A 12,554-nucleotide genomic window follows, 5' to 3' on the forward strand; every position below is an offset into this window, starting at 1 on the left:
CTCGCTATTTCAATTCGGTGCTATCTTATTCGACGCTCGCAGTAATTACATCAACATGAGGTAACTATTGTCGAAACTAAGCACAGGACGACTGGTCGTCATCACAACGAAGGTCCTTAGACCATACGGAACATAGTATTGAGTATAAAATCGGCTATCGTTCTTCCGTCGTCAGCCCGAATGGATCTCATTTCCGCAACTCCTTCATTGATGTTTGCCCTGCGAAGACAATCTGACCAGATCGTTAGATATTCATCCCACTTTGTGAAGCAGTCAAGACTTTTCACTTCCGACGTACGGCTGTCCAGTATGTCTCGGATATCAGAGGCCATCAAGAACGATCATCGCGAGATCGAAAGCTACTACGACAGAATCATCAATGCCAAGGATGACGATGAGAAAACTCGTTATCAGAACCAGTTTACCTGGGAGCTTGCTCGCCATGCTCACGGCGAGGAGCTAGTCGTTTATCCAGCTTTCGAAAAGAAGCTCTCCAATGGCAAGTCCATGGCAGACAAGGATCGTGATGAGCATCAAGTGGTACGTACCATTGCGAGCTTTTTTTTTCTCTTTCTCATTATTCTTGTCGACCGAATAAATACTTATGGGGTGAAAAAAGGTCAAGGAAAAGTTGAAAAAGTTCCAGAACCTCAAAGCATCCGATCCTGACTTCTTGCCGACCATCAAAGATCTCATGAAAGACCTCTCACAGCACATCAAGGAGGAGGAAGAGACGGATCTGCCGACCTTGGAGAATGCCCTCACTGCCGAGGAGAGCGAATCCATGAGCAAGAGCTTTGGCTTGACCAAAGCCTTCGTCCCTTCTCGTTCGCATCCCAGCGCGCCGAATAAGCCTCCTTTCGAAACTGCCATTGGGCTGTTGACGGCGCCGATCGATCACGTCGCGGATATTTTCCGCAAGTTCCCCGGCAATACCGTCAGCCCTAATCCATCCACGAAATAGGGATATGTAATTGATGTGTTCGAATCCAATACTGCCCGATTCGAACATATATACATCAACTTTGGATCACTTGAATTTAGTGTAACTACTAATCCATGCGGATGTTGAATAGCAATCTGAGACTTATGGAAGCTTTCTGACTTATAGACCTGATTAGCAGTGAAAACCCATTGGCACTTTGCCGCAGTGGCCAGACCCCGACTGCGGACAACTTTGGTGAGATTCAATCATCAAAACATGCATTATTGGCGAGGGTCGGGCCGAGTTGTTCTGGCGGCTGTCTAGACCTGTTCTGAGTCCAGCCTTTTTCCCGCTTTTTTGTGACGTAGGTATGTGATACCTACTATCCATGTTATTTGCGGATCCATGTTCATATTGAATCATCGACCAATCCGATACAAGGAATAGATAATCTGAAACTTGGCAGGCTGCTGGTTTGCAGAGTTTCTGACTCCTAAAAAGGCAAAAAAAAAAAAAAAAAAAAAAAAAAAAAGGGAAACAATATATCCTCACCTCGTTCAGGGTTTAGGGTTCGGGTTTATGACAGTCAACGCTGGTTCAGACAGGCTAACATAACAGCAGAGGTGATATCATTTCATGTATTATATACGTCGTAAGGTTCTCATACATTCAGTCTCCTGTCATTCCAATGATGCACAGCAACTTCGTCATCAAGATCGGATCATAGCATGTAACGGAAGCCAGCCGCTTTCTGTGCCTCGGTCGGACCATTCCGGCCAATATCCTCGCCGCGATCAAGTTTCTCGTTTTGTCGACGCAGATAAAAGTACGTAACGACAGCAAAGGCAATGGCCAGCACAGACGCAGCGAGATTCATGATGAACGCAGCAAGATATCGAGGCGGTCCAAAGTAGACGTATGAAGTCCAAACTGAGATTGTTAACGTGTGGCCTCATATACTGAACGGCGGAAGGACTCACTATTTGGAGTGTTGCACACGGCATTGATCAGTGCAATCGCTGATGCTCGTTTCGCTGTCGGTTGTGCTAGAGAACCTGTAATCCACGAGAGAGTTACAATAGAGGCGGCGTAGAATGAGCCGGGCATGAGCATCATGGCGAGGTCTGGCATGGGCAGTTAGTTCATGCAAGGTACAACGAAGGTGAACCCACATACATCTAGCAGCGGTGTTCAAGGACGACACTGCGATGACATTGGCAATCACTGTCACACACAGTGGGCCAACAATGTGCCAAAAACGCTCCTTGGTGCGATCCGAGTGGAAACCATTGATCAACATGGTAACAACGCAGAGCAGAAAAGGTGGCTACAAAAGGGTCAGATCGCCGGTGAAATGCCAATATGTTTGGGGAGATCTCGCACCGCCGTCAGAGCATATGTCACGTTCCTCTCAAAACCAAGTGTAGCCACAACTGAAGGAAACCAATTATTGACGGCCGCTGCAACATACGTCTAAACAAGTCAGCTCGAGTCCAGAAAGAAAATACTGGGAAAACCTACCGACCACAGTAGACCCATCAACAACCACGTCTTGGGATCTTGAGCGGCCATCACCAGACCCTTCCATGCCGTCAACTCATCCTTGTTATCTTGCTGGCCAATATCCCTGCTAAAGTTCCAATGCAAGTATTCATGCTCCGCCTCGGAGAATCCTCTTAGTTTTCCAAGCCCATTTGGCAGGTAGGCTGCAAAGACAAGGGAAAAGAAGATAGTTACAACACCCTCAATCAAGAACAGCCATCGCCAACCTTCCAGTCCTTTCTGGCCGTCTAGCTCGAGGATGCCAATAGCAAGAAGCGTGCCAATTGCGTTCCCTATCTGGGACCCGGAATACAGAATTGCCGTGCGGAATGCGAATTGTCGTCGGTTATAGAACAAGGACAGATAGAACAACGCACCGGGAAAGAATACAGCCTCCACGAAACCGAGGAAGAATCGCGCCGCCACAAGACCGCTAAAGTTGTGTGCTGCGGCCGTACACGCAGAAATGACACCCCAGATGCCCATGGCCAGGCAAATGTAGACTGCTGGGTATGCAAACTTGCCCGCGAACATGTTTGAAGGAACCTGCATCAGGACTGCGAACGATCAGCAAATCCTTCCAAGTAATTCCAGCTGGACATGGACTATTATGAGACATACTGTATCCCACAAACAACAGGCTGACACATGTCTGATACTCCACATCGGAGAGGTTCAAGTCCCTTTCGATATTGGCCAGTTTGGCGCTGGCAATGTTTTGTCGATCAAGATAGTTCAGGATATACATGATGACCATTGCTGGCATGATGATGAGATCTAGCTTCAGGGTTGCTTTTCGGCCAATCTTCTCACACTCCTCTGGGCTCAAGCTTGCCAATGCGGGACATCGGCTCAACTCAGCCCTGGAGTGGTCTTTGATGGCATCTTCGACAGAATTCGCACTAGACTTTCTGTCATCCGTCATTATTGACTCCGTTGGTTGTCCTGATTAGCATGAGGAGAAGGAACAGAGAATCGCGCAGTGTCGATGAGTACTTGGTGATAGTTTAGCAGGCACTCAGCTCTTTAACATGCTTCAAGAAGACGACCCCATCTTCACTCCATTCTCCCCACGGCGTTAAATAATACCATCGCGGCATCATCACCGTCTCCCCACGGAGTGTGGGGAGTTACTCAGCGAAGCTATCTACAGGTACGGAGTACTTGATGTCCTATCCAACGACGTGAGTGTGCGGCGTACTCTGTAGAACTCGGGAAGGTACTTTGGCATATATATACTGCAGGTGTCTGCTCGTATAGATTCTGCACTTTTAGGCCTGATTCATTTGTTCTATTCTCATGCGTGTGTGGGAGAAGAAAGAGTACGGAGTATAAGCACTTACAATTATGGAAAAGCACAGTCCATTAGATCTCGTAGCTGATAACTAACAGGAGGTAAGAGAAATGAATTATTACCAAATGGCTGCCAATGCAAAACCGATGAAGAGGAGACCAGGATGTTAGCCAGTTGGAGTAGTCTTCCTCAGTTGACGGTCGAGATCAGCGGAGAAGGCTACTGTATTTGTTATGTAGATAGTCCATCAGATTAATTTATCCCCCACACTAACTTAACTGATGATGAAGGATGGCGAGTGCCGACATACACCAAGTTAGCAACGACCTTGTTGATCTTCCCGTGGGCAGTGAGTACGGATTCCCTATCCCGCTCGCACACTCAAACACACACCACCGCATTCCCCAAGCTAATACTCTGGACAGACGTCCTCGGAACACGAGTAGCTCGTCCTGTTCTTCTGACCTGGGTAGGAGTGTGTTGCCTAGTAAAGACACTCGGATCGTGCTTGTCGCAGCACCGAAGGTCCCTGATCAATGAATATGCCACGAATTTCCCTACCCGGTCCTACTCTTGAAGGAATGAAACCATTCGAAATTCGGGTGTGGACGCGATTAATCCACGATTTACGGTCGGAAAGGCGGTGAATTCTGTCCAAAGTGACGGTCAACTGTGTGGCTGGGTGGATGAATGAAAATGGTGGCTCCCTACGACGTAGAATCTCACAACGTTGATCCTGGGAGCGAAAGAGAAGAATTTCAGCCCCAAACCATCAATAATCAATGATAACAATTCTGGGACACAGGGACAGGCAGTCGATGACGCCATTTTCGCCCCGAATTCAAAGCCTCGTCGACACAGCATGGGACTGAGCTGTGGACGAGAATCACGTCGGCCATGTCTCGATATACTCGGATGCTGCGTCCTGCCGCTTTGTCAGAGCTCTCAGAAGGCAAGTCAGTTAGGCAATGTTGTTTTGTAGCGTTTTGACAATGAGTCGTGAGCCTGAACAGTTCGAAAGACCATTCTCTGGATCGGCTACGCCACTTCGACGCGCCTGCAATACAGTACTTCAGACCGGAGGCGAGAATCATCGCCTCTTCTCGACTGTCGTTCGAGGATTCGAAGAGGAGAAGGATGGCCATAATTGCAAGTTTGGCGAGATTGAAGAGGAGAAGGATTCGGAATTTCGGATATTTCCTCCGACAGAGAGGATTTCCCCGGTCTTCAAGAGTTGTTCAAGTGGAAGAGTTGCGGGCCGGCCGGGCCACCAAACTTACCGCCGCTCGGCCATCCGGCCGAAAAGCTGTTCGTGCCTTCGTGGGTCTGCGTTGGGAAAAGTAAGCCCATAGTTATGCTTGTGTGAAGTCGATCAATTGTGCAGGCCACGTTGCACGTGGCTTTACACCTGAATCAGCTCTCATGTATTCATCGTCTCGTCCTTACTCGTATGCACATCAGCACCAGCGATGGGGAAGGCCCAAGGAGCAATCCAAACCATGTGCCGAAGGCTCTTTGACTTCCGGCCAATCAGCACTGAGAGAATATGTTATCTCTTTTCTCTCGAGGGTGGGCCAACATTCCACTATTGAAACTTTAACTACAGAATCAGACCGACTTTCAGTTCGTATGAGTAAGTAACTTACGACTGGAAGTCGTACAGTACATACATAATACTGGTTAACTCCGGTACGGATTACATACCCAGGTTCTTGTCTTCACTGCTCCCTGTTCACGTCGAGGTAGCTACCCCTCGCAGTTGGCAAGGTTGACTAGGAGTTTTATGGGACTCCAATTCAAGCGAAGCCCAGAATTGAAATTTCACCGGCGCCCGAACTGCAGGGAACCAGCCTGATGGTTACCTACTGTGCATCCTGCAGAGTAGCCTCCAGCACGGAGCAGACAAGCTATGGATCCGTGGCCTTGGTAACTTTCGAGTCTCGACTCCTCCATACGGAGTAGAAGTATATGTTAGGTTAACCTAACTAATGTACCTACAAGATATGCTCGCTATCGAATATGGATATCAACGATGTGGGGACGGAGAGGAGTACGAGTAGCCTACAGAAGCCAGGAGACTGAGCGTCCTGATGTTTTTTAGTTTAAAGCGTCCCTTCTCTTGGGCCTGCGAGCGGGGATGAAGGTGGATGATCTCCAGACTTACATCCTCGTAAGCTCGAGCCTCGTCCGTCCCAAAAATTGTGTGATTAGAATTGGCGAGAACAAAGACTCGCCTTCACCTTCCCGAGGACAATTTCTCGCAATGCCAAGTAACGCCTGACTCCTCGACTTTGAGAGAGAGAGAGCGTTCGATATCCATGATGGCACAGATGGCGTCACCATCATATCTGACCCTAGCAGGTCTTGGGCTGGTCGGTATCGTCGGATATGTCATTGCGCTGGCCATATACCGGCTCTATTTTCACCCTCTAGCCAAGTTTCCTGGCCCGAAACTGGCTGCCGTTACGCATTTGTACGAGTTCTACTTCAACATCATCAAAGATGGCATGTTCATCTGGGAGATCCAGCGAATGCATGAGAAGTATGGTATGTAAATGTTTCTCGAGTTGGGAAAGGGTTACATTCTCGCTGATTTCTGGATGCTTGTAAGGTCCTATTGTCCGAATCACTCCTCATGAATTGCATGTCAAGGATCCCTCGTTTTACGATGAAATCTATGCCCCTGCTTCACGCAAACGCGAAAAGTACAGTGGCTTCGTTGCGCATTTCGGAACGCCATCGTCCATGGTTACGACCATCAATCATGAGCACCATCGCATGCGCCGCGCTCCGCTGAATAATTACTTCTCCAAGAGGTCTGTCGTACGGCTGGAGCCGTTGATCCACGAAAATATCGGCAAACTCTTGCAGCGGTTTGAAAAGGCCCGGGAAGCCGGGACCATCGTTCGGTTGGACGGGGCGTTCACGGCGTTGACAATGGATGTCATCTCTCATTATTCTTACGGGAAAAGCTACCGGTATCTCGATGAGGACGATTTCCACATTGCGTGGAAGATTGCCGTGGCTGAAGCGAGTGCGAATGGTGCCCTGTTGAGACATTTTCCCGCCATGTTGACTATCTCAAAGAGTATGCCCCAGTGGCTGTTGCGGAAATCCAATCCGAGAGCGGCCGTATTGCTGGATATCCAGCACATGGTACGCGAGCAATCCAAGGAGTCGCTCGCAAATAGCTCCAAGCCGAAGCCGGATCATGAGAAGACCATCTTTGATGCACTGTGTGATCCAAATCTTCTGCCGCCGGAAGAGCGGACGCTTGATCGACTGCAGGATGAAGGACAAATCCTTCTGGCTGCTGGCAGTGAAACCACAGCCAATACCTTGACGGTGATTGCGTTTCATTTGTCGGATAAGAAGCATTTGCTTGAGACGCTACGGGAAGAATTGAAAACCGTGCTGCCCACGCCCACGAGTACAGCATCATGGACCGAATTGGAGAAGCTGCCTTATCTTGTACGCCTTGATCGGATGTCACGTGTTTCAAGTACTGGTCGCATACTGATGCATCACAGACTGCGGTGATCAACGAAGGTCTTCGGCTGAGCTATGGCGTAACAACTCGTCTCCCGCGCGTTGCCCCCACAGAAGCCCTTGTCTATAAAGATTGGGTCATTCCACCTGGTGTAAGTCAATTCCTATGCCTGCACTCTCAAACCGATAATAACGTGGTCGACAGACGCCGGTGAGCGAAAGCGCCTATTTCGTTCACATGGATCCAACCATTTTCCCAAACCCTGAGGTTTTCGATCCGTCACGGTGGATCCGGGCTGCAGAGCGGGGTGAACGATTGGACCGATATATCGTCTCATTCACGAAAGGGAGCCGACAATGCCTCGGAATCAAGTATGTTTATCGCGCTCTGTTCCACTTCAATTTTTTTTTTGTTGATGTGGACAAGGGATGCTGACCGATCTTACAGCCTTGCATATGCGGAACTTTACCTTACTGTTGCTCATGTCTTCCGCCGCTTCGAGTTCAAGTTGTACGATACCACGGTGGATGATATCCGTGTGTTCAGGGATCGCTTCTTTGCTGCACCTCGGGATGGCTCGATGGGAGTTAGGGCTGAAGTAGTTTGATCATGCTCCGATTGGCGTATATTGCGGATACACGACATGAAATGAAATGCATCAATAACAGACTCAGTCCTATGTAACCATTGACTACTAGGAGAGAATAAGGGGTAATCGTGTTTCTCAAATCAACTTGAAATAAACACAGATCTTCAGAATAAATTAATCCATGCGACTTTCTCATATTCAACTTTGCCAGACTCCATGTACCCGTTTCCTGTCAACTTCTTACCGTTGAGGCTTGCGACCCCAGATGACGAACCTGTGGCCTGTTAGAGGTTCAACTGCAGAAATGAAAAAGGGAGAGGAATGCATACACTAGATTGTACACGTGAAGCGATTTGCTGCGGAGTTGATCTTTCACAACCGCCGTGAAAATCTTAGCTTCATCCTCGGTGTACCCTGCGCCTCGGGTAAGCAGGGCCAGTCCGTACGAATCGACGGATTCGATCGCGTTGACATATTGGTATCGACCAATCTCCTTCAGATGGGGATCTTTCGGCCAGGGTCCCCATGGCACCTAATCTTGTCAAAACCATGACTCGACCGAAACTCTTAACAGTGGCATACCTTGTAAACCTTCAATTGCACGTCTTCGAATCCAGCCTCTTCCATCCATGGCTTCAATTTGTCGCAAATATTGAGCGATCGGCCTTGCTTCGATGACTCCTGCTCGAGGATTGAAAGGCTTAAGAAGAAATTGGTATCTCTGCAAACGAACCGCACCATCGATGTGACTTACTACTTGACAAGAGGAGAGTCAGGCGGCAAACTGTCATCATCGCTCCAGCACCAAATTGGCGCTACACATCCCGTCAACATCTTTCACACATATCTGTCTTAACAAGAGACTCACCTTCCTGCAGCTCGACGTAACCACCTGGCTTCAGATGCCTTCGTCATGTTAGTACTGGCCATCACAGAGGTGAGGGTTTCCTCACTTGTATGCTCTAGCCAAAAGCTGTGGCCAATCCTTGACAGAACTGAAAAATCGTCAGCTACCTCTGATGAAGAAACAAAACTTATCACTGGAGACTCACCCTGACAATGTCCGAGCGTGAATGAAATCAAACTTGTCGTCGCTGTACACCCAATCTTCTTCGAAATCCTCGATGACAAACTGTGTGTTGGGCGCTACAAACGCAGGCTGAATTGGGCTGAGATCGTTTCCGATGACCGAGGCCGAAGGATAGAGGCTGGGCGTGGTCAGAGCGAGCTTTCACAATCATTCCCAGGGTGACCATACTCCGCAACGTCCAGTGCCCAGATACCCGTTCCAGTGCCCAAATCTAAGATATTCTGGGGGTTTTTCAGAGGCGCCAGGTGGTAACGCCCGTTGAGAACCAAAGTGAAACTGTTCTGGTGAGACTCAAGCCATAGCTGACTGGTTGCAGGATTCCTACATGTGATGAACCTACGAACGTTAGTAAAGAACACATCGATTTTGATTCGTGCAGTACGTAACATACCAAATCTAGCCGGTCTTTCTCAGCCTCATCGTTGGGAAGACTTGACCATCATCAGTTGGCCGTCCTCTCCATCAGTCTTAGCGGCTACTCACAAATATTTCCCCTACTGCAATTAGCTGCAAATTCTTCGTTGCCAGTTTCAGTGCGTACCTGACGGAATGAGTGATACCGCCGACCATTCTCGTAGACATAGTTCGTAATAGACGAGGCCAGCGACGTCAGATCGCTTGCAGAGTCACTCCAGTAATTGCCGTCGTCGTCCGATGTTGCGGCCTGCAGAGACCATCAGGCTTGTGTTCCTTGGCCTCTTTCTGAACGCAATTGATTGAACACACCTCAATTGCCGGGATATTTTCCACATAGGCTCCAGGTTGTGGTGAAACTCGTCCTTCCGCAGGGCTCCCTTCCTTGGAAGTGCCCTGTTTGTCAATGCCGGCCATTGTGCTTGGACACGAAAAGACTGTCCCGGGTAAGTTACAAACTGAAGGTGTAGCGGTCGCTGAGGAGAACGAGGACAGGTGCAAAGGTGAGTGAGTATTCGTCCAGTTTTTTTAGCCGCGTGAGCCGTTGAACGAAATTCTCGAACTTGTGAGTCTCGGCCGCCCAGGCTCAATCCCTTCGCTGGCTTGCCGCAATGGCTGCACAACACCACAACAGTCGAGTTGGTGGGGGGGGGGGGGGAAATCTTACCTCAGTGGGAATTCGGCTCGTCCCGGCTCACCGGCTTGTCCTTGGTGGAGGCATTTAGTCACTCCATAACCTACCATATGGCGAATGCTCAGCGGGGAGGTGGGCAAGATATTGTTGTGCATTAACCTAAACTTGGTTGGGTTAGGGTTTGACGGAGAACAAGAATTCCGAGACCTCGTGGCAGCATGGCTCGTGCTAAAGCAAGTATCATCATCCGTCGGGTACTGTACTTCTCTCATTTATCGAGGCGCCAAGCGACCAATACTCGTATTTACTCGGGACTCCCCCTTTCCGTATTATTACTAAAGTTTCTTCAAAGGCGCCCCTCCCCACTTAGCGTGCAATTAATATGATCGTCTGTAACGGATCGGAAATTCGTTACTCCGTACGGAGTACATACGTAACTCACAGGGACCACTTAACAACCACTCGCAGGGAGGGAGGGCCTTTTGGACTCCAAAGTTTGGAGAAAACGTTTGAATGGAACCGCTCCCCGACTCCCGAGAGTATCAAGCCGTTCACCAAGTCCTCCGTACGAAGTAAGGTTAAGAATAACCTCGGTTGCGGACTTGGTCCTGAATGTATTGAGTCCATGACCAATGAAGACAGATTCGTACTCCGTATTGGCCAGGCTGCTTCGCTACATGACCCCGGTACGGAATCTTGGAAGAATTCTGATGCAGTGATCAACGTCGGAGTACAGAGTCGTAAGTCGTAGAACGAGATTGACTGACTCGCGAATGAATCAGTTTGATGAGTCTGACTGGTGAGAGGTAACCTAGATTGTTATGACAGCTGCACCACATGCACGAGTCTCACTTGTACGAGTACAGTAATTACGAGTATTAACCCCGTATCGTATCATCCATGGCCAGATGCACATCGCAAAGTAGCAACAAGACCTCGCAACATCAACCTATTACAAGAGCTACAGGTGCAAGTAAGAGGCGTAAGGTAGGTTATGAAGCAAGCAAACAGACCTCGATAAGTAATTGTTCCTACATGCTGGACTAATAATACATCCAGTTCATGCACATTTGTGATCATGCCTTGCCGGTCGACCCCAACATATCCATGCAACGTTCAACCGCTCTTTGCATGGCATTCGTTGCCTCCTCCAACACTGTTGTCAATGGTGCCTTGCCCGACAGCTCCTTCTGCACCCGCGTATATTCGTCGTTCATCACCTTGTTGATATTAACCTTGGACACACCATTGGCAATGCACTTCTGGAAGATCTCCTTTGTGAAGGGATCCGCGCCGTGGAGAACGAGGCGCACTTCTTTGCCGACCGCCTCGTTGATGCGCTGCAGTCTGTCGTATTCGAGCTGAATGCCGCGAGGTCCGTAAGAACCGTGCACGTTTCCGAATGCTGGTGCCAGCCAGTCGATGCCACAGTCCACAAATTCGCGGCTCTCCTCCGGCGTGGTCAAGAGACCTTCGAGATCGACAGTATCGGCGACACCGTCCTCGCCTCCCTCAATGCGACCGGGCTCGGCCTCCGTGGCGATGCCACGCTCGTGGCAGTAGGCGGTGAGTTCTCTTGTCTTGGCCAGGTTTTCCTCCTTGTCGTAGTGGCTCATGTCAACCATGATACTGTCAAACCCGCCGAGGTCCGCAGCATAGCGGACGATTTCTGGTGTTTGGGCGTGATCCATGTGGACAGTAATGGGAGCCTTGGCCTTCTTCGCGGCCTCAGCCGCGGCGTGCACCAACAACCCATCGGCGTAGTGGACAGCCCACGGGAAGAGGAGGATCATGGCGGGGGATTTCTTTGCTTCTGCCGCTCGAACTGTGGCCAGGATACCCTCGAGGTTGTAGCAGCACATGCCAGGAACGCCATAGCCGCCAGCGGCTGCTTTGTCAAGGATTTCGAGGGCACGATTGTTGCTGAGTTTGGGATGAGTCGGCATATTGAACAAGGTGCTGCTGTGTGCTGCGCACGGAAATGAGATGATTGAACAGTTAGAAGAATCCAATGTCTAGTCGGAGGCTATTGAGTCGAAGAGGAAGGATGCGTGGAATCTATAATCTATCGCTTCATCATCTTCCCTTAACAATCAATAAATAGGCTGCTGAGAGATTGCAAAGATTGTCGGAGTGGCCGCCGGGGATCGGAGTTGGTCCGAAGGGTTTCCACGTGGGGTGCCAAGATGACGTTGATGAACTGATCCATAGAAACCATGGAGGGGTTCACCAGTTTATCATCGGAGTTCCCGCGTCATACATTTAACCGTTCAGCGTGAGAAACATAGCCGACTGAACATAGACCGTGCTCTAGCCTCTGTCCGATTGCCACTTACTAGCATGGGAGCTAGTCGTATGCTGTAACCGGCGGGAAAGGAGTAGTTGGACTACTCAGTTCACACTGCCAGCGATGTTCGAGGCGGTCGAAAGGGTCATAGTGTCGGAGCCTTGGAAAAGAATGCCACAGCGTCCGAAGAACACCTATTCGAGCCGTCTGATCATCCAGTCGCACCGTCACAAGCATAGTAGCGAAGAAACCAAATCACGCCCGTTACCTGTCAAGGACAAACATAAGC

At 49.5% G+C, this 12,554-nt stretch overlaps 5 protein-coding genes across 5 annotated transcripts; 2 read left to right on the forward strand and 3 right to left on the reverse strand.

The window, feature by feature from the left end:
• Positions 1 to 180: 180 nt before the first annotated feature.
• On the forward strand, positions 181 to 964 carry VTN31DRAFT_3830 (uncharacterized protein; the record flags this gene model as incomplete). Its single annotated transcript, XM_069404153.1, has 2 exons — positions 181 to 540; positions 620 to 964. 2 exons carry the CDS (start codon positions 181 to 183, stop codon positions 962 to 964), a joined length of 705 nt encoding a protein of 234 aa, XP_069261155.1.
• A 682-nt stretch (positions 965 to 1,646) lies between these two features.
• VTN31DRAFT_3831 (uncharacterized protein) lies at positions 1,647 to 3,392 on the reverse strand (the record flags this gene model as incomplete). The annotated part of the gene is made up of 6 exons (XM_069404154.1): positions 1,647 to 1,855; positions 1,906 to 2,049; positions 2,102 to 2,252; positions 2,309 to 2,398; positions 2,447 to 3,024; positions 3,089 to 3,392. 6 exons carry the CDS (start codon positions 3,390 to 3,392, stop codon positions 1,647 to 1,649), a joined length of 1,476 nt encoding a protein of 491 aa, XP_069261156.1.
• A 2,699-nt stretch (positions 3,393 to 6,091) lies between these two features.
• Positions 6,092 to 7,858, forward strand: VTN31DRAFT_3832 (uncharacterized protein; the record flags this gene model as incomplete). Its single annotated transcript, XM_069404155.1, has 5 exons — positions 6,092 to 6,308; positions 6,373 to 7,232; positions 7,292 to 7,402; positions 7,456 to 7,622; positions 7,699 to 7,858. The coding sequence occupies 5 exons, from the start codon at positions 6,092 to 6,094 to the stop codon at positions 7,856 to 7,858; spliced, it is 1,515 nt and encodes a 504-aa protein (XP_069261157.1).
• Positions 7,859 to 8,080: 222 nt separating this feature from the next.
• On the reverse strand, positions 8,081 to 9,761 carry VTN31DRAFT_3833 (uncharacterized protein; the record flags this gene model as incomplete). The annotated part of the gene is made up of 13 exons (XM_069404156.1): positions 8,081 to 8,114; positions 8,170 to 8,372; positions 8,423 to 8,540; positions 8,595 to 8,655; positions 8,709 to 8,746; positions 8,794 to 8,835; positions 8,893 to 9,048; positions 9,099 to 9,206; positions 9,256 to 9,266; positions 9,322 to 9,361; positions 9,414 to 9,424; positions 9,472 to 9,594; positions 9,657 to 9,761. The coding sequence occupies 13 exons, from the start codon at positions 9,759 to 9,761 to the stop codon at positions 8,081 to 8,083; spliced, it is 1,050 nt and encodes a 349-aa protein (XP_069261158.1).
• A 1,293-nt stretch (positions 9,762 to 11,054) lies between these two features.
• Positions 11,055 to 11,924, reverse strand: VTN31DRAFT_3834 (uncharacterized protein; the record flags this gene model as incomplete). Its single annotated transcript, XM_069404157.1, has 1 exon — positions 11,055 to 11,924. The coding sequence occupies one exon, from the start codon at positions 11,922 to 11,924 to the stop codon at positions 11,055 to 11,057; it is 870 nt and encodes a 289-aa protein (XP_069261159.1).
• Between the last annotated feature and the right edge of the window lie 630 nt (positions 11,925 to 12,554).

The sequence above is a fragment of the Thermomyces dupontii genome, assembly GCF_041956625.1.
Source record: "Thermomyces dupontii strain NRRL 2155 unplaced genomic scaffold VTN31scaffold_3, whole genome shotgun sequence".
NCBI lineage: Eukaryota > Fungi > Ascomycota > Eurotiomycetes > Eurotiales > Trichocomaceae > Thermomyces > Thermomyces dupontii.